The sequence below is a fragment of the Patiria miniata genome, unplaced genomic scaffold, assembly GCF_015706575.1.
Source record: "Patiria miniata isolate m_02_andy unplaced genomic scaffold, ASM1570657v1 HiC_scaffold_1, whole genome shotgun sequence".
Taxonomy (NCBI): Eukaryota; Metazoa; Echinodermata; class Asteroidea; order Valvatida; family Asterinidae; genus Patiria; species Patiria miniata.
In genome coordinates, this window is record NW_024037047.1 from 4558959 (window position 1) to 4579285 (window position 20327).

General features: G+C 39.5%; 2 protein-coding genes across 2 annotated transcripts in view; one reads left to right on the forward strand and one right to left on the reverse strand.

The window, feature by feature from the left end:
- LOC119741880 (fibrillin-1-like) overlaps nt 1-4026 on the forward strand; it is a 46989-nt gene extending 42963 nt beyond the window's left edge. The window contains exons 51-55 of the mRNA XM_038217850.1: nt 265-349; nt 1337-1431; nt 1800-2089; nt 2441-2524; nt 2653-4026. Coding sequence (XP_038073778.1) covers nt 265-349; nt 1337-1431; nt 1800-2089; nt 2441-2524; nt 2653-2709 — 611 coding nt within the window. The 3' untranslated portion in view covers nt 2710-4026. The remainder of the gene's footprint in view (nt 1-264; nt 350-1336; nt 1432-1799; nt 2090-2440; nt 2525-2652) is intronic.
- A 4306-nt stretch (nt 4027-8332) lies between these two features.
- On the reverse strand, nt 8333-10379 carry LOC119723665 (monocarboxylate transporter 12-B-like). The gene is made up of 2 exons (XM_038194844.1): nt 9414-10379; nt 8333-8494 (listed from the first exon to the last, which is right to left on the reverse strand). Exons 1-2 carry the CDS (start codon nt 10369-10371, stop codon nt 8343-8345), a joined length of 1110 nt encoding a protein of 369 aa, XP_038050772.1. The 5' UTR covers nt 10372-10379; the 3' UTR covers nt 8333-8342.
- Between the last annotated feature and the right edge of the window lie 9948 nt (nt 10380-20327).

Below are 20327 nucleotides of genomic sequence, written 5' to 3' on the forward strand. Positions count from 1 at the left end.
TGAAAGAAGATATGAATTTAATTTAGAGACGCAGGACACGCTTAAGCATTGAAATGGTCTCAGACTTTGAACTGAGTACAGCTGTGTTATTTGAAAAACGTGGGAATAATAGACGGACTGGGAAACTTTCTGAATTAGAAATGCAATCCCTGCGACAACCTAAGCACAGAGTGTTCAGTAAAGCAGTGGTCCATTGGGAAAAACCCACAAGTGGATATTTTGCACCGTGACATTTATACTTTTTATAACCGGTTTTGTTATCAGCATTGTTGTCTGACTGCGCACAAGTTGGTTGCATGAATGGCGGAACGTGCGAGAGGACAAGCTTCAACCCACAGCTAACCTGCAGGTAATTTAGGGGGCGGAGCTAGAGTTGCATGAAAGGAGTTGGATTATTATAACCTTAAAAAGCAGCACATGACAAAAAGGCAGGAAAGTGCCTGAATGATTTTAGTATGGATTGCACTGCCTAATCAATTAATTATGAATTGAAAGATGAATTGAAAGAGAGGGCCAAAGCTAAAACGTGGACAATCACCTTGTATTATTATTATTTTTGTTCATGGGAAACTCATCAATATGTTGATGGATTTTTTTCCACGTGCTTGTTTTGCAACTTGTGTATCAGCCCAATGCCTGTGTGCAGTGGCGTCGCCAAGGGGGGACCAGGGGGGGCACGTGCCCCCCTGGAAAACCTAGTGCCCCCCCCCCGAGTGCCCCCCATCAAATGCTGGTGCCCCCCTATCCTCTGCAAAATTCTGCGCGTTGTTAAAATCATTACCTCAAAAATAGCAATTTCTTGAGATATCTTCAGATCGAATTTAGCATCAAATGTGGCACCATTTTGCATCTAGCCCATCCTCCGTATGCGAAAATGTTCCAAAGGGGAGGGGGCACCCCCTCCCCTTAGACCCCTCCCCCAGGACGGCGATCCGTTTCCACCTAAGTGCCCCCCCCATCAAATGCTGGTGCCCCCCCCCCTGTGCCCCCCAGACTGAAAAGTCTGGTGACGCCACTGCCTGTGTGCCTGGCATGAACTTATGTGTGTTTCAAATGATTTAAGGTACATTGATTATAATTGATATAAGTTGCTCGATATATCGGTAATTGAAAATGTTCATGTTGACTGAGTCTGTATGCCACTTACACATCCATGATTTGATTGAACAATGACGATGGTGCAATTCCTCCTTATGCTGGCCCAGGTTCTTTAAAAAAAAAACCTTAAGGGAATGCTTAATGCGAGTTTTAGACACATATTTATTTTTAATACGCGTTGAGAAATTAAGATATTATGTTATACAATAGTGGGATGTAATCTGTCTGTGTTTTGTAGTTGCCCAGCATCATTTACTGGCAAGCAGTGCGAGACTCCAGTACCCACGTCACTACCAGACACGACAGCCCCAGAGACTACGGCAGCCCCAGGAGGTACGTCCCATTCGAATTAGTTTCCCTAAATATCCCCTTTTTTCCAAACAGATATAAGGTCATAGACAGTTCGTTCATTTTAAAGGACTATATTTACAGCCGGGCCTTTTTGTAGCATGTTGATTGTACACCCTTGGTACAGATATTAATCTCATTACAACTTGTTTGGACTTTTTCTCATTAACAGGACTCGGCTCTTGACATTCAGTTTATGTATCTCAGCGTATTTGCAATAATATTGTGTTTTGCAAAAAGGATCGGGTAAATGATTTGTTGCTCAACTTCTTTCCGTTCCTAATCTGAAGGTTTTGGCCCCCCACAAAAAAAAACACATTTGAGATAATGTTGTCCTGTTTGCGCTGTTGCAGGTGGTGATGTGTCACCTTTAGCTACAGTTCTCATCATAGTCGGATGTGTCGTTCTCCTGTTGGCTATAGCAGTAATAGTCATGTGTTTCTGTATGCTAATGAGGCTTCAATATAGTAAGGCTCAGTACTACCATCAGTCAAGTAGACAATTCCGATCTAGTAGGGAACCCTTCGATTTTGGAGATCGCAGCTTGTCCTTTGACGAAGGCTACCGTGCAGCCGACTACAGGGAGGAAGAAAGGAGGATGAATCGTCTTGCTCATGTCATGAGCCAGTCACCTTACATACAGGTGAGGCAGGTTAACTGTGTTATTTCTCTTTGAGAGGTTTCTAAAGAAAGAGCCTGTCAAGTTGCAGGAGTTATTACCCTAGCATTCCAAGATCTTTCCCAATCCACAGTAAGGTTTTGAAGGATTTTGTTGATTTCAAAAGGAAAAGTGATCTTAGCCAATGTTACTTTACGTGGGGCTGGACGTCCATTGAAAGCAAAAATCCTGTACTTAAGGGGGAAAATTGATTCTGATACAAGTAGACAAGGTGTTTGTATTAGGCATGGACACGATTCTTGGATATCTATGTATAATTAAAAACGTCATGTATAACTTACTGATTAAAAGTTTTCTTTTTTATATGACACACAGTCTGTGCAGAATCGCCCAGACTTCATCCTACCATACATGGTGACTGGGAACGAGGCATTGGAACGCTACCGAGAAAACGAAGCGGTGAGTTTACAGGATCGAAACATTCACATTGTAAATTTCAAATAATAAATGTTTTACCCTCGGTGTACATTTTACCACAATTTTAATTCAAGACTTGTGACATGTCCCCCTGGCGTTTTCTTTCACAGCGTGATGGAAGGGCTCATGCAGGCCGCGTGGTGTACAATCCCGCCCTCTACTACTAAACAACGTCATTGGCCACATCTTCCATAGTTGCAGATGCAGCTCTGCGACAAGTAATGCCCGTAGGATAAGAAGAGTGAACGACCAAGCGAAGGCTTGCCGCTTTACCATGATTACCAGTTCCACAATTATCCATGTCCTAGAGTAGAATGAATCGTCATACATTCTGCATTCACCCTATTTGGTACCGTGTCTCTCTCCATCTTATTCTTGATTTGAGGTGTTTCTTGGTTCTTGTAGGAGAACACAAAGCATACAGCCATTTTCAAAACTTACCTCTTCAAAAACTATCTCAGTTGAAACTTGGTTTGGATCCAGTGAAGCATGTTTGTTTTGATTTTAATTTCATACACTCATCCCCACCAGAGGGAGGCATTTACTGATGTTAAATAAAACTGCACATTCAATACTTTGTGGTTGGCTTCATCACTAATTATATAGAGATAAAATAAATTCTGTGTTAATATGATCTGAAACTTCTCAGCCCCCTTATTATCATGGCCCAGCCTCACACACTACCAAACATGTATTCCATATTTGTTGTGGGTAACCCATGGAACTTCTACACAGTCTTGGATGGAACTGTTAACTGATTGTGGTAAAGCAGCTTTTTTAGTTCTTTTTGTTTATTCATTGGTGTATTTAATCCATAATAGGGTTACGAGGTAATAAATGTATGTCTTTCATTTTAAAACATAAAGGAGTTCTTAGGCTGTTTTTACAAGTTATATGCTGCTTTGTTTTTTTTAACAGCTATTAGTTATAACATTTTATAATCTATTTGTTATTGTATTCTGTTAGTGAGCGGATGGAAAAATGAATGCTCTGTGTGTTAAAGAAAGAGTGCTGTTGGTGTACCGTATTGAGACAACACTCCTTTCGTGTCTTGAAGGTAATGTTCTTGTCAAATCTAGAACATTCGGAGCAGTTTCTATATTCGTCGGCACAACAGTTCAGCTGCATGTAACACAGTTGTGAATTACCATCCGTTGTATTTTACCAATGCATAGCCTAGAAACTCTGTAAACTGTTTGTGTACAATCTATTGTAATAGGCCTTACTCAGAGTAATGACATAACAACAGTTATATCCAGTGGTTATGTACAGTGGGTCTGACTCTGCCCAGGTAAAATAAAACAATCAATTAACACCGTCATGTTTCATACATAGCTTAGCTGAAGCATGCCCTATCAACATGTTTCATTCGAAAGTTTACAGCATCATTTCATATTATGTCAGTCTGTCACAAATCAAAGAAAGCGATGGTTTATGTAATCTATTTTCTTTAGCAGCGTTTTTAGACTTAATAGCGGAGGCCTAATTAACCCTCCGACGCAGAAAGCCCATTTACTAACACGCTTACAGTAAGGGGTCCCTCCGGGGACCCAGATATTTAGCGGCTTGGTTTGAGGCTACACAACACTGTATCTATATGTACACAATCTCGACATGTCTGTAGACTATAAATAAGGAGGTCATTGACAGGAAACAGATGTTGTATACATAGTCTGTGGTCAAGTCGTGCACTGGCTACCCGAAAGTGACTTTGTTTTGTGCACATGTATATGGGCAGCCCAGGTTGTCAGGCTCAGATATGCCTGACCCGGGGTCACACACTAAAGGTGACTGCATATATCCGTAGAGGGTGTCGCTGGCTAGGATTAGATGGAAGATCACCAGAATTGGTTTGAATTTTTTTTTTTTATTAGGTAATTAACCAAATTGGGTCCTCAAAAGGGCTAGTTTCTGCGTCGGAGTGTTAAATCAAGATATATATTTTTTGGCTTCCTGAATTTGTATTTACGAAATGGTGACAGTTTAAAGTATAGTTTTGTATCATTTGAAATATTAATTGGCGTTTCACTTTGTGAAATATTGTACAAAGAAACGCGGAACACGCAAAATCTGAGACAAACAAAACTTAACGTCCAAAATTCCATAGGGTTGTCTAATGGGCGTGGCTAACTCGCAATCGGCGATAGGTCAATTATGAGTACCGTATTTTGTTATTCTGTAATTTCAATTGGTTTATGTATTCAACTAGACAATTTACATATTCACAAGAACACTGGACTGCTTCGGCTAGTCCTAACTAACTTATGACTGACATGGACATATAGTTTCTTCAGTGAGGGTGACAATGAGGCAGTCAGAAAACGGTTGCACTGCCACAGTGAAATTTAAAGAGTGAAATTACAAACTGCTTATATACAGTGCAATTCGTAAATACCTGAGACAGTTTACCCATTCTTATTGGTCAAAAGCCCGTCACGTGGGTGGTTTTAAGCCCCTAATCCTAACCTAACCAAGGAAATTAAACAAATTGAATTTTTTTTACATAAAGGCAAACTTCTGGGTGTAAACGAGAGAGGTGATTGAACCAAAATCGTTGTGAAATGCTTGTCACAAAAGACACCATTCCATAAGTATAAATTGTTTGTTCAGTATAGTCTTGTCTGCTTTAGAGTTGTAATCAAGTCAATCTCAAGTCGAACATAAGTCAAACATTAGTCAAATCATAAGTGAAAACGCAAGTCAGGCCAATAAACAATGACAAAGGAACACCTCTGTCACTATACATTAGAATAGGTTGTTACTTGACTAGGGACTGGATGGCTTGTGATTGACTTGTGGTGAACTGTGATGGACTCAATTACAACTCTGGTCCAATTTTACATGCATTGAATTTCACTAAATTTACATACATGTACAGTACATGCATGTACAGTATTAGAAGCGACTGAATTTTGGGCTTGTGGTATTGTTTCAGTGTAGAAAAGTGAAAATAAAATGACATTTTGTTGAGGTTTAGACAGAAATGTGCATGCAGTTTTATTTAAGATTTTCTGACATGACTATCAAAATTCCCTTTTAAATACATTACATGTAGTGCTCTGTCCTTTGACTTAAAATTGTCAGCATGCTCCGTCACAACAAGCTACACATACTAAAATGCATGCTTACTTTGTATGTATATATTTAAGCATCCCCAAATACACACCGCAACTGATTTATATGTATGTATCTATAATAATCCCCAAATGAACACCACAACTGAAATATAATTAACATGTATAATTTGTTTTTTAATTTCCCCAACTCTGCCCAAATTAACAGAAATCTCGTGTTTTTGAAGAAGAAAAAAAGTCATTTAAGCCTGAAGTTTTATTATTATTGTATCTATTTCAAACCTAAATGTTGATAAATGCAAAATACACGTACATGTATTTTGAAGGATTATTGTGACAAATTGTGCTTTGGAATTCATCGCAGTAGATGGCATAATTGAAGAATACTAGAGACCCATGCAACTTTTACTGGACTTATTTTTTTTTTTAAATCACTTCATGGCGAAGCACCTCACTACAACTCCTCCACCATACAAGCCAAGCTGATCATGACTTACCTATGGAATCATTGGTGTGTACTTCACGGGGACATATATCTTTCCAGTCATCGGGAGCAAAGCTGTGGAATAGGTTGCCATTGTCTGTGATAGAATTGCTTCAACAACTTCTTCCTTTAAATCGGCCCTGAAGACCTTTCTCGTTTTCAGATGCAACTTCAACATAAATTGTGAACTTGAATTTATAATGCGCTGCATAAGTGCTGGTTATAAGGTTGGACGTTCAAAAGCAAGCGCCATGAGTGCCCATGTGGCAGATACCAGCGCTTAACCAGTCTTCGTTATTCATTCACTCATACGCCTGATTTTGTGCCAAACTTCTGGAAAGACCACCCTTTTGAATGTTAGATTGTAAATGTTTTATGACACAAACACAAATTAAGACGTTTAAATTTCCAGATTCAAGATTTATTGAAGTTATACTGTTTGCTACACTTTTAAACTAACTACTTTGTGGCTAATGAATAAAGAAATATGTAGTGACATGGTAATATACACTGGGATAAAAGTGTTTTGTGATGCGTGGAATGATGTACATTCGTTGGGCGCAGGGCCTTCCACAACCGTAAACTTCGTAGTGTATATAGGGTACCTGTCTTCTCTTTAGGCCGACTGTGTTTCACTGAGATGTGTACGATTGCAAGCATACCAATTAATAATTGCCATAGAAACAAACGATAATATTCAGTGCGCTGTCCTTCAAAAATCAGGGGCAAAACCCCTCCAAAACAAAAAGAAAACTTGCACAATTTAGGACAAAAAGAGTAGTTTGGAACACAATTGATAATTTAATTCATGTCTTGAATATTTTGTTCAAATTTGTAGGTGCCATGATCAATCGGATCAAAATTACCGTTGAGTTTCATTTGTAAGGCTTAGCAAGGTGAAACTAAAGCTATGATGCCTAATATCTCCTAACGTATCCACTTCTTTCTTTTTTTGTCAAAACCGAAAGAAAAACCGCGAAAATTGTATTGATTTGCAGAAAACCTTCAAACCAATATGACAGTTAAAGTGTTAGTGTGCAGTCAAAAAATATATATATTTATTTGGCAACAGCATGCAACTTACTGCAAAGGATAAACAATAAATTAAATGAGCAAATGGGTTTCCTCCCCGACGGATTATTGAAAAGAATTAAAATTACGACTTTACCTATAAATATTTATATCACTGTGTTTATTACTATTGGCATTATGTACACAGGGAGGTATGGCATAAATACGGTCAAACATAATTAGTATATACATGTACAATTATGAAAGCAAACCGTTCGTTTGCACGAACTGAAAAATGTCGGAGCTGGAAAAAAATATCACCTTTCTTTTCAAGAAAATTACACCCACTACACTCTAACAACAACATTGGTAACGTGTCCAACCAATCGATTGGTTTGACATTAACTAATTAATGGTTATTTCAACCAATGATTGGTTATGTTAACCAATCTTTTTTTAGACTGATGGTTGTTTAATTTTTTTTTTTTTTAAATTAATTAAAGACAAACGACCCCTTACACATTTCTGCTTTTAAAAACAGAAAGATACAACAACAAAAATATATAAATGGGTAGATTTTTTCCCATGAGAAATTCCCCACGGGTCTGGACACTTGTGTCCCTCGTAAGCTGATCGCTCGCCCTGCAAACATGACGCTGTGAAAGACTGATGAATTTCAACTCGATCTAATTGGACAGATTTTGCGGGACCTGTGTCCTGCAAGCCAGAGGGGGGCCTGCAAGGTTGTAAAGGGCCATTAACCCTAAAAGGGCCGGGGCGGAATCCACCCCCAACTTTACCCGCTATAGCCTTGAAAACACTCCCTTTTTTTCGAAACCCGAGCTGTTATGACTTTTTTATATCCATTTTATTTTAAGTACATGAAGTATGATTTATTTTATTTTTTCGAAAAACAATCAATTTTTTTTCCTGTTTTTGGCACCTGCAACACTCCGATATTTTTTTTTATTTTTTTTGGCCTTGCGGGCTAATAGATACGCCCAGGCACTGTGAATATACTGGTTTAATTCCTGATCGCCAGTAATAATAGGGGCCGGGCACCAGTCTACCCCTCGATAACTTATAAATTAGAGGGTACGTTATTTGAAAGTGGTAATTAATCACTTCATAACTGAATGTATAGGACTGTTCTTTCTTTTGTTTCGTTCGAAGTCACATACAAATAAGGGGAATACCTTTTGTATTTCTGTTATGATCATCCATGAATGATTCACCGATTATTGATGGTTGGCCAGCGGTCATCTGGCACCAATCTTGTCCACAGTAGATGAAGCCCCAGTATCATCACCACACCCAGAGTAGCAGACGCACCGCCAAGGTAGAAACATCCACTGTAACTGTCAGTAACATCGTATAGATAACCTGCATTCGATTGTTTCAAAGCCCGAACAAAGAAGAAATACGGAAGCATGTTTAGCAAAACATACACATCGCACTGAGGACGCCCCCTTATTTATTATTGCAAAGCTAAACTTCACACAAAGCAAGACAAGTCTTGTAAAGATGCTCCCAAAGAGCACATAATTGGCCTATCGAGGTAGAATCGCATCAACGCGGCTTGTGAAATATTGTCCAATGACATGATACACAAATGGACGCGGAACGCGCACACACATACTGGAAAGATTGATTTGTTACACTGACATACTGGAATGTGTATCCTTGTGGAGACATTTCTTTGTTCTCGTGTAGTAAAGTTTTCGAGTTTGAAAGTGTAGTTTCAAAATGCTCTTATTTTAACCATAATTAATTTCCTTGGCTGAAATTTGGACTTAATGTCCCTTTTCTAAAACTCTTCCATTTGCGACGAATCAACATACCTTGGAAATTCCTAGTTTTTGAGTAAAGTCCATAAGACTATTTCGTGATAACCTTGTGGAGACGTATACAATATTTTGTTCCCTATTGTGTGCATGTCTCCAGAGGGCACGGTGTATCAGATCGGTACCCTGTGGAGACATGGGTATAATAGGGATCCGAGCAAAAGATGGAATACGTCTCCACAGGGCAATTTCTATAGATGAATACGTCTGCACAAAGTTATCACGAAATAGATACATGGGTTTTGCACAAAAACTAGGAATTTCTCTATTGTTTTTCAACAATAAATACGTCAGTGACTTTTTGGATAGCTGCAAATGATGGACTGTAGCTGTAATATAGCTCTATGCCCACATACCACTCGGCGTTCGGCCTCGTGGTATGTGGGACACAAACGCACCACATTGTTCCATATTACACTCGCGCTCGCGAGATAACTAATATTGTATTTTGATCTTACCGCCAACAGATGAAAAGATAATGTAGCCGATTGCCACCACAGCAAACATGATACCAATTCCTCCTGGAAACCTTTCTTGTCCGACGATTCGACGCATCATGACCCCGAACACGGGGACGTACACACCTGACGCAAAGCCATACAGCGCGGCGCAGACTACAAAACCACCGTAGCTCTCGTTAACGGCAATGACAATTTCAGAGACGATCACAATGGCCTCAATGGGCACCAAGATAAAAGTCAGTTCAATCACATTGGCATCGACCAGGGGACCGTACGTCCAGCTACCGATGACGTTGGCCATTCCGATGACAGATAACAGCGACGTGGCTCGCAGCGTGGGGACGCCGACCGACCCCGCACGCGCAGCGAGGAAGGGCAAGGTGATGCCATTTCCTGCCGACATGGGTGATAGTGCGAGAAGAAATACTGAGAAGACCCGATTGGTCCAGATGAGTGACACACCAGCGCGATCCAAGATTCGCATGATTTTCCTGAACCACGTTTTCTCTTGAGCCACTTCCGTTTCTTCACCATCAGCATCGGTGCTCGCCATGGTTCTATAGCCACGGCTGAATCTGAAACGTTTCAGAGATAAACGGGCAGTACGATCATCGTCATCATCCCCTTCGTAATCATCCCCTCTGGCTCCCGAATCAAGACTTGGCGGATCGGTCAGGCTGATGTAACCTGCCCCACTTGCTACTTCCCTCCCGGTCAGTCTTGTCTGAGTGTGACCAAATGGTTTCATAAACTTCGCACACACAAAGATGTTTGCCTGTGTCGCACTTAAGATGAGCAGAGCCCCTCTCCACCCAAACTGCTCGATCAGAAAGCCACCGAAGACAGGAAAGGTCACCATTCCCACACCAGTTCCTGACATCACGATTCCAAAAGCCAGAGCAAAATGTAGGTGGAAACAGTCGCCAATTATTGTCAGGACGCTTGTGTAGCACATACTGCAACCAATTCCTAAAGAGATTACAAAGGTTACCAAACAGTAATGTGGTTCTGTAGACTCATCAACAGTCCATTCGGATTTTCTTAAATAATGTGGTATCAAAAGCAGGCGACCAAAAACATCGCAACGGTTCAGTTAAGGAGAATACACGAGAAAGTGTGGATTCGTAATTTAAGAATTCACGAGGCGCGAAGCGCCGAGTGAATTCGTAAATTAAGAATCCACACTTGCGAGTGTATTCTTCGACTTAAATCATTGCGTCAACAGAAGTATTGGAAAGAATGCTGCAACCTGACGACACTATTTTCTTCATATATCATCTCAATGAAGGCCATTTGTTGCAGAAATGATGATAAGACATGAATCTGGGACTGATAAATGTTTCCAAAATTGTCAGGAAATACTTTAAATGACTCTCCATAGACGTTGTACACAGCGCGGAAGTGGCGTCAGGTTGCAACGTTGTTTCCCGGCGTGTTTTATCGACACACCCGTACAAGTAATTTTGTGTGTATAGGCTCCTTACGTCAAAATGGATAGTTCAGACGACGATTTCTTTCTGACTAAAAGTAGATTTTGCAGTCACGGCAGAAAATCTGACAGTGAAGATGCATTGGTAATTTTCGGAAAGCAAATTTTCACACAGACGGTCCTATTCATGCTCATTATGGAGAACAATAATTGTCCGACATGTTCAAAGTGTGGATTCGTAATTCCGAATCAACACTTTACTACAGATTCGTCGTTCCGAATCCACACTTTGTGACCAGTATAAGAGATTCGTAGATCCGAATCCACACTTTTAACAATAGTGTGACGTCATAGCAATGGTTTAAAGTCAAATTTCCAACTGAATAAATCTCTCAGTGCCCACAGAAAAATGAATTTTTGTTTTTGTGTTCATGGTAAGGAAAGTAGTTGCAATTGGTTGGAGATAACATGAAAAGGCAAGCCTATGGCAGAGTTGGCCCCGAGCCCACACAGTTCTATTCGATTGGTTCAGAATGGCTATTCACTGGAAGTCTTTCACACATCCAGTCAACAAGATGGGCCGGATTTGCCTATGCATTGGCGTTACTAGATAAGTGCCAAGATCTCTTTACCAGTGTACTACCAATTTTAACCACAAGTGACAGCCATTCGGGGAGTCAGTCAGTCAGTCAGTAAATGTATCGAATAATTCGACGCCGGGTTAATGTTCCCAGGATCGACAATCTCACGTATGAGCGAGCGTAGTTATTATTTTGTTCAATCATTCATTGAGTTATGGCGTACGAATGTTACCTTTTAATGGCGAATTAGAGGTTTCCTTATTTCTATTTTTGGACTAAATGTTAAATTTGCACGCCATAGTTTTGTTTACACTTCAGTGACAGCGCACCACTTCAATTCATAATGGACCTTTATTATGATGCCACCATTTCAGTCAAGTTCCCTGTATCCAATAACAGTACTGAATGATAATTGTTTTTGTACAAAAAGTAACCAGACTATTTTTCCTTCCAGCCTCGCTTTGGTTACGTTGATTTGAATGGGGAAAACTAACGATGGCCGCAACATGACAATGGTCTATTACCTGTCATAAATGGTATGGTGATGCACATCACGTAGAATTCCCAAGCAAATGATGCGCCCACAAGTCCTATTAACGAAAGTCCGGCTCCGGCCACGACTACGCGCCGAATCCCGAAGTATTTGCCCAGTGCTGCGGCAACGGATGCTGATGGTGGAAATAGACAAAAATCGAAGAACAAATATCAGGACTATCGAAGGCATATAGGAGAGTTTGCATTTATCTCAAAAGTAACATACCAAATGATCACCAAAAAGCTTTACTTGGATTAAAGATCGTACTGGTGCTGAGCACCCCGTCTGTGATGGCTTGCTGTCGTTTAGAAGAAATCAAGAAGTGTAGGTGATTTACAACGATCAGTCCATTGGCTTGTTTTGGGAAATAGAGAGTGCTATATATAGACGAAATCGTGTACCGTGATCAATAGATTGTGACATGGTTTTTCATGCATTGTTTTCCCGAGCTGAAATTTCAACAGGTCAGGTTCTGAACATTCTTTTGGGGGTTCTTTGGAAACAAACAAAATGCATGAAAAGCAAATGCTCCCATACCTTAATATTTCACACTCAATTTGTTTTTTTATAAAATGGGCAAAATATGATTCGTGCAACTTACAAAAGCCTAAAACCATCGCCAATGTGGAAGACGACAGCCAGCCCACCAGCGCGGAACTCTGCGGGAACTCGTGCAACCATTCTAGGTAGAAGATACCCATAGAGCTACCCAGTCCTGTTGTCAAGCTGACGGTGAGAAAGCCGGCCAGTACAACGGGCCAATGGCGGGCTTCCGAGTCCGACGAAAACATCGTGCTGCATGTCAATACAATACATCAGCTTCAGCCGTTTTGACGATTTATTTTGCTAAAGGTATTACGAAAACCAAGCAAGCACTCAAAAACAAAACTGCCAACAATAATTTGATGAAACATCCTGCTACATTGTAAGTATGTAATAGGATCAAGCATCCTGCAAAATCAGGAAACGTAGTATGCTGTCATTTTCAGATCAGGAGGATACGATTGGAAGGTTTGCATGGTTAAGATAGCATTAAGATAAAGATTTACGGTCAGTGGCGTAAATCTGTGCCGTTATTGTTTTCCCCACCTGACAAATTCGGTATCATAACGCAAGAGAGTACTAAACGTATTCAGACCCCAGTGAACGTGTTTTTTTAACGGCAACCTTCCTTTCATCGATAAAAATGGAGATGCATGTTCGCCATTTTCTCAAAAAAAGCTGACATTCAACAGGATACTCTGCTTCAGATTAACTGCTTCAGATTTAACCTAGAGTTGTTTTTCAATCGGCAAAAGACATTTTTTTTAAATGGTGTCCAACACCTACTGTATGGTGTACTGAACAAATCGGAGTTTTGGGTTAACGGTTATTTGTAATAATTTTAAACTTGTTTATTTAACGGAAAACTTTATTTTTCTGTTTCAGGCGTCTGCAACGCTCAGTAAAAGTGCTGCAAACATATCCGCTGAGCGAGCAATATCGACTGGTTCAATCTCTACATTATCGATGCTGATAGGGACGGAAACCATTCTATCTTTTTAGGATCTTTATAGCATGTAGCTCACGTTCACAAACTATTCCAAATGGATCGAAAAATTACTCAATAGCTAAGATTTTTTCCGTGCATTAGCCTCATTTCAGAATTAAATATTTCTTAATGCTATAAGAAAAAAATAGCAAGTTCAAAAGGAAATCATTTATTTTCGGGGTGAAATCCGAAAATAGAATTCAGTACATTTATATATTTTTGCTGTCTATGCCTGCATTTGCATAAAATAATGACGCCCAAATTTTTTCCGAGTGCATTATGGGTTATTCCATAAATTAGGGTATACCAGCTCGCGACATTTTGACCAAAAATGAAAAATTGATTGACAGGGGATTCAATAATAAGTTTCAGTCTAACTTAAAGATATTGACATTCCTCATTAATTGTAGCCAAAATCAAACATTATTTACTCTAGAAATGCCAAAATACCATACCAAAACTCATTCACGGTTTCACGTGTCCCTTTATATGCCTACGCAAGCCGTGAACTATTTAGGATACCCACACTGTGGTTTTTCATCTGTTGCTAAACAAGATAATTTAGGTACAAGTACTATAATTTGAGCAACTAAAATCAGTTGTAGGCCTACGGTTTATTTTTCACAATTGGAAATAGTAAGAAGACAAATATCACAATGTAAAAAGGGACACCACAATTCATTGGGCCCCACATTTTATGGAACCAACCCTTTATTTGTATGCCTTACACAAAGAACGGATGTTGGAACAGATTTGACCGAAAAATCAGTTAAAGGTTCACACTCTCATCTGATAACTGTCTTTTATTGAAGCTGAGTCCGAAGAATGAAAATGGAGCGGATTTTCCGGCTGATTACTTGTGCCTAAAAACGACATTTAAGTATACGACATACTGGTGCCGTAAACTGCATGAGGCACTTAGCCGCATCGTCTCGTATTATACCATCAATGAAACTACCCTGATAGCCAAAACAAATGAAGGCATAAGAAGAAGTGGCCCTAATTAATCGATGCAAAAAAATGAACACCCCCAAAATAGCAACAGTTAAAAAGAGGTAAAATATAAGAAACGAACCTTAATTTAGATCGGCTAAGGACTGGTGCTGATGCATCTTCTTCCATAGAGGTATAAAATATCACGCGCACTGTAACGTCATGCATTACTCATTTATGCATAGTTTATCATCATGCATAGTAATCACGGTTACAAAACTGAACATAAATTAGTCTGGATTGGAAATAATGATATGGATTTGAATATGTATGAGGATGGCACGGTGTTATGTTGGTACATGACATTCAGACGCTCGATCATTATGGTTATGGGTTGTCTGATTCATTCGTAAAACCACGGCGGATTACCGGTACGGTACACATATATTTGCATTTCCAAGGTCGTGCAACTTGACATTTGCCCAAAGACAAGGGCCTTGTTCATCAAAAATGCATAATCTGAATAATGCCAATTTTATACGTGACGTGTCAAGCTGGACAACATTTTTTTTAAATGCTGTAGTGGCAATATTAAGTGAACATGTTTGTTTTGACACAACACTAATACAGACATGTGTGTTTAGGCCAAAAAAAAAAGTCTCCGGTTTCTGGTATGGAGCTTGTCCAAAAAGTGGTGCGGCAACGCGGCTTTTTTTTTTTTTACCCGACTTTTTTGCTTCTAATGTCGGCTGATGACTGCAAATGGTGCCCGACTAAACTTAGTGCAATATATGGGAGTCCAGAGAGGCCACATAAAGCTTATTCTCGATCATAACCCCATCTAAAAACACGTTGAAATTGCGCAGCAGCAGAATTCCAGTCAAACCAGTGAGTTTGGCGGTTTTGAGACATCATCTTTCATTGAAAAAAAAAAATTCATTTTGCCGACGCGCATGGCTATGGCGACGCGCGCGCATACCAGAAACCGGAGACTTTTTTTTTTGGCCTTAGAGTGTTTTTTTTTATTCTGGACAGAACCAGGTGACGTAATACAAGCTGGAAATTTCAAGGTGTTGATTGAAGAATGAACATACGCTCAAAAGCGCTGGCTGGTTGCCATTAATAACGACTAGGTATATAGATGGTACAAGAATAGACTGTACATTGTATTTCGTTTGTAACCTTTCAGCGCCATTTTGTAGGGCTGCCACAGGGGCGCAAATTCGTTACAGTTTTGACGAAGTGACAAATCCGTAAAAAAACGAGATTTTAAGTAATCTATTTTTTTTGGATATTCTAACGTTTTATGATGTACTCTACATGATAACCAAAGTTCGAGACACATAATCCACCGTTCGTTAATTACGCTAAAACATTATTTCTTTATTACATTAGTTCTTTATCGTGTTACATCACCAGATGTAAGTTCAGTTCAGAGATATTTCTAGAGTTATTGTTTGACAACGAGTAAGTTGTGTTTGTTCCATTAAATTTGACTCTTTTGGGGGATTTTTTTTTGCGCTGACCACACTCTATTTTTTGGGGGGTATTTAAATTAATTTGTTTATATTTCCTTTTGACATTTTGCAGGTTTGTCTATGACACCAGCACCAAACAACTAACCAAATTTCTCTTCAACACAACAGGTGTTTCTCGAGTTATTGTGTACACAACGAGCGTAATTATTTTGATCAATTAAAGTTGACTTCAAATGGGATTGCGTTTTTCGCATTAACACACTACATTGTTTTGTTATACTAATTCTTTAGTTTGATAATTTCTCTTGACATTCAAGCGGCTGGTGTTATATATCATGTGAAATCACCAGGTGTAATTTCAGTTCGATACATGTGGTATTGCTAGAGTTGTTTTTAGACAAGGGGTATGTTGTGTTTGTTCCATAGACGTTTACACTGACCACATTTATTTTTGCGGGGTGGGTTGTATTAAATTAATTTATTTATATTTCCTGATGAAATTCTGTTGGTTTGTCCAAGACATTAGGACAATCAATTAACAAAAGTAGAGCTACGTCTGTTTGATTAACAGATCATGTGGCTTTTTCACATTTCACGTTTTTCAAGAGTATGCTTTGCTCGTCCATGCTCAATCATGTTGAATAATGTTCAATTTGATATACAAACAAAGCTCTCTGATTCACATGCTTCTTTGTCATACTGAGTTTGAGCTCTCAATTTCTGAAATCCCTTACATGATCAAGCCTTGAAATGAGACTAGTCTTCTCCACACGTTCTATGTTAAATCATTGTACGATTGAGTGAATTTCAATAAATAACCTGACTACATGTAATTGCAATATTTTGTTAAATGTAAATTACATGCAAATAATATTGACCAAGAACTTGTTATTGTGTAAATTTGTTTCATTACACATTATTGTTCACAATATCTACGGTACGGCAGACTATGTAAAGAGCTTTGATGTTCATGTTATTTGAGAGGTTATTTCTAAACCGTGTCAGACCTACTTTTATATTGACATTTAGAAGAAAAATCAAGATTATATCTCTCAGGTTTGACTTTTTCAGAAATTTTCAAAGGTAAAGACTTTTCATTCTAAGTTCCGATCTAATGTCATCATTTGTTTCGCGCACAAGTGTTCTCTGCAAAAAGGACATCATATATATTAATTTTGAAACGATTACCGCAAACTTTGCAACAATAATCAACTGAAAATTAATTGTAAACATTTTCAACCTGCCGCTAGAAGGCGCTCTAATATGTTACGACGTCACCGGCATTTTTTCTAAAGAAAAACCTAGCCAGAGACTAACATCGTTTGAAAGCATCAGTGTACCCGCTTGGCTTACCTGTTTGTACATAAAAGCATGGCCACAACAATGTGCACGAAAGTAGACGACGTGACACAAAAAAATAACCACTTTATTGTCTGTAACTGCAGGCCAGTGGACCGCGCGATCGACAGTTATTAACTCGTGTAATTATCTCACGAGATATCTCGCGAGCTCGAAATAATCATCTCGTGCGCAGAAAAAAATTAACTCGTGTGCACGAGAATTATCTCATGCTGACGAAATATAAATATATCGTGCGTAAGAAATGTATTGTATTTGTTATATTGAATGTCCCTTTAGTCGCTCCGTAGTCTATAGGGTATAAGTCACGAATAGACTTTTTGCTGGGGCGGGGGAATAATCTGAGTATCACACATGTCATAATAATTACTTGGTGTTTTTTTTTTGTAATGGACAATAAGTCAATCGTTTAATACCTGTTGTATTTATTTGGACAAAAAATATATTTATAATGTATGCAGAGTAGTGTGTACAGCACACAAAAATGCATTCCGAATTAAAGTCCACTTTCGGGGAACAAAACAACTCACTCGTTTCCATTCGATAAGTGTAAAATTTTAGTTAATCTAACCTTAGTCTATTTATTGGTTGTAACATATAATACAAAATCTGTTGAATATGGAGAGAAATCGTGAAAACAAATTAAACTATTTCAATGAAAGCAATGTAGCAATATGTTAAACGCGAAAAATGCAATCCGAATAAGCACTTTCACGATAGTGCACCATCTTGCTTACGGGGAAAATTTACAAGCGTTGCTGTGTACGCATCGTCAGTCGAAAACGTTTGCGTTTCCAAGTCATCGAGCGCTCATTCCAAAATTCGCCCATGTCTAGCAACGTGTGTTCTTTTTGCCCCGTGAACACGATGGCGCATATTACCGTGAAAGTGCTTATAAGAGTCAACTTTCATAGAACAAAACAACACACTAGTCCTGTTTCTGCATGACAACTATTGGTCGTAACAAATTATTGAAATCTGTTGAATATCAAGAGAAATCGTTGAACACTAAAATATAATTTAACATCAAAATAAAACCTGCAATGTAGCGTGTTTATCTCGAAAATTTTGAGCCAACAAATGTTTTATTTCAAAAGAGGGTGCGCTATACAAACAGTGTTCACCGCCGAAAAGATTTCTTTTTGGGTCCATGATTGGAACGGAAGACTTGGCACGAGGTGATGATGTGATCAATAGTTTGAAGAGAACATCAGCATTAGTAATCCAATGGTTCGGTTCCAATTTTCTGAAGGAATGAGGAAACCTGTTTTTGTCTTGATAAAAACAAATGAGAATAGTTCCGCTTCCTTGTTCTTCAAAAAGCGAAGTGAAGATCATAAAGTTTTATTGGAGTGATGATCAGTTGTGGTTCTTGGCTATTTCTAACTTTGAGGGTTGATAGACCGATGCACCCGAGGTTTTATGTTGGATGCAAAGTCTCCAAAGTCTCCTCAGAAAACGGACTCGTATTTGGAGTTTAGAGATGAGGACACATCCTTGTAGACAAGCCTGTCGTGCGGAAACAAGGCATCCAGAGCTTTCTGTCGTATCCAGGCATTGGTGGCTAGGGACCAGGAGCTGAAGTCGAACCCAGGACTGGGTTTCACGAGCTGGAGTTTATCCGCTCCGTCTTCTAGTGACCCTCGGAGGTCAACCTCGGGTAGTTTGCCCGTAGGCCCGCACATGGCAGACGCCGCTAAGGGCTCGTAGGCGAACGTGATGCCGTTGGCAGCGCTGGCGCACTTGTTGCTCACTGCAGCGGCTGAGGCGTGGCGCAGAATGGCCCACGATGCATTGTCGAACGGTGAGGTACTACTGCGAGGTTGAGCATCAAGGGGCGAGAGTGGTGGTGGGCGGGAAGCGACCGCAGAGGTCCGAGCACCTGACGAGTTGTGATTCTGCAGGGACCACATATAAACATAACTCGCGTTCTCCACCATCTTCAGTGTCGATTTACAAGTCAAATCTGATTCAAACTCAGTTCGATTGCCAAATTTAACAAGTACCATCCGGTGTCTAGGCTACCAAATAGCAAAGGTTCGCCCTCCTCACGCAGTCTCGAACCTAAAGCAAACCATGGAACTCCATGTGAAAACTGACATTCGTCAGTAAATACAGTAGTCCTCCAGCAGACTCATACACAATGGTACCTACAAGGCCAGTAGGTGCAAGTATGAACTAAGTATGAACAAAGTTTATACAGTGTTATAAGGTGACTGATAACCATCAAAAAGGACAATTGGTGAAGAGATATGCAACCCGGGTGCAACGTCCACTTTGTATAAATAAATACACATCATCTCAAGCCTGGTTGTATAATAGGGTATTTTTCCGGGCTTAATAACAGTGCATTATTTTGGCTATTGTATTTGTTTTATTATTTGACGTTTTCTCATGATATTCAACAGACTTGTTGAATAATAATGACCAATAAATAGACGAAATTTCAATTCAAAACAAGACTTTTTTCGCCTCTGTTTGTATAGTGAACCTAGCTTTCACGAAACAAGAGGGTTTGATATGAAGGGAGAGCAAGTTGAATGAAGTTATGGCATACCCCTGCCTCACCAAAAAAACCTGAAATCACGATACCTTCTCGTGCAATCTAAGGCAATAATATGAGAATACCATTCCGTTAATATTTTTTGCCCAATTTTACTAGTGTCATAACATTAGTCAGCGGCTGATCGTTTGGGGAAGGTTCGTTCTTGATCCGAAATTATGGATTACAGGCTGCTTCCTTGACAGGTTCATATCCCCTCGAGATAATTGCTCACACATCCTGTCAATACGTTAAAATCATAATGGGTTACATGTCTGTGGTACTTCTCCACCATACATTCCCCACCCCAAACGGGGGGGGGGGGGGGCGGCTTAGCTGACTTTACCCGTTCAAAAAACATTTTGAAAGCAGGTCATAAAAAGGTATGTTGCTGAACGGAAAACATACTTTTTAAATTAGATTGCCTCCATCGCATTGATGACTGAAGTAAATTTGGCCTGGGATTTTGTTTATTTTCTTTAACAAAGTCATTGTTCCCTACATTGCTTCGTTTTACATATTT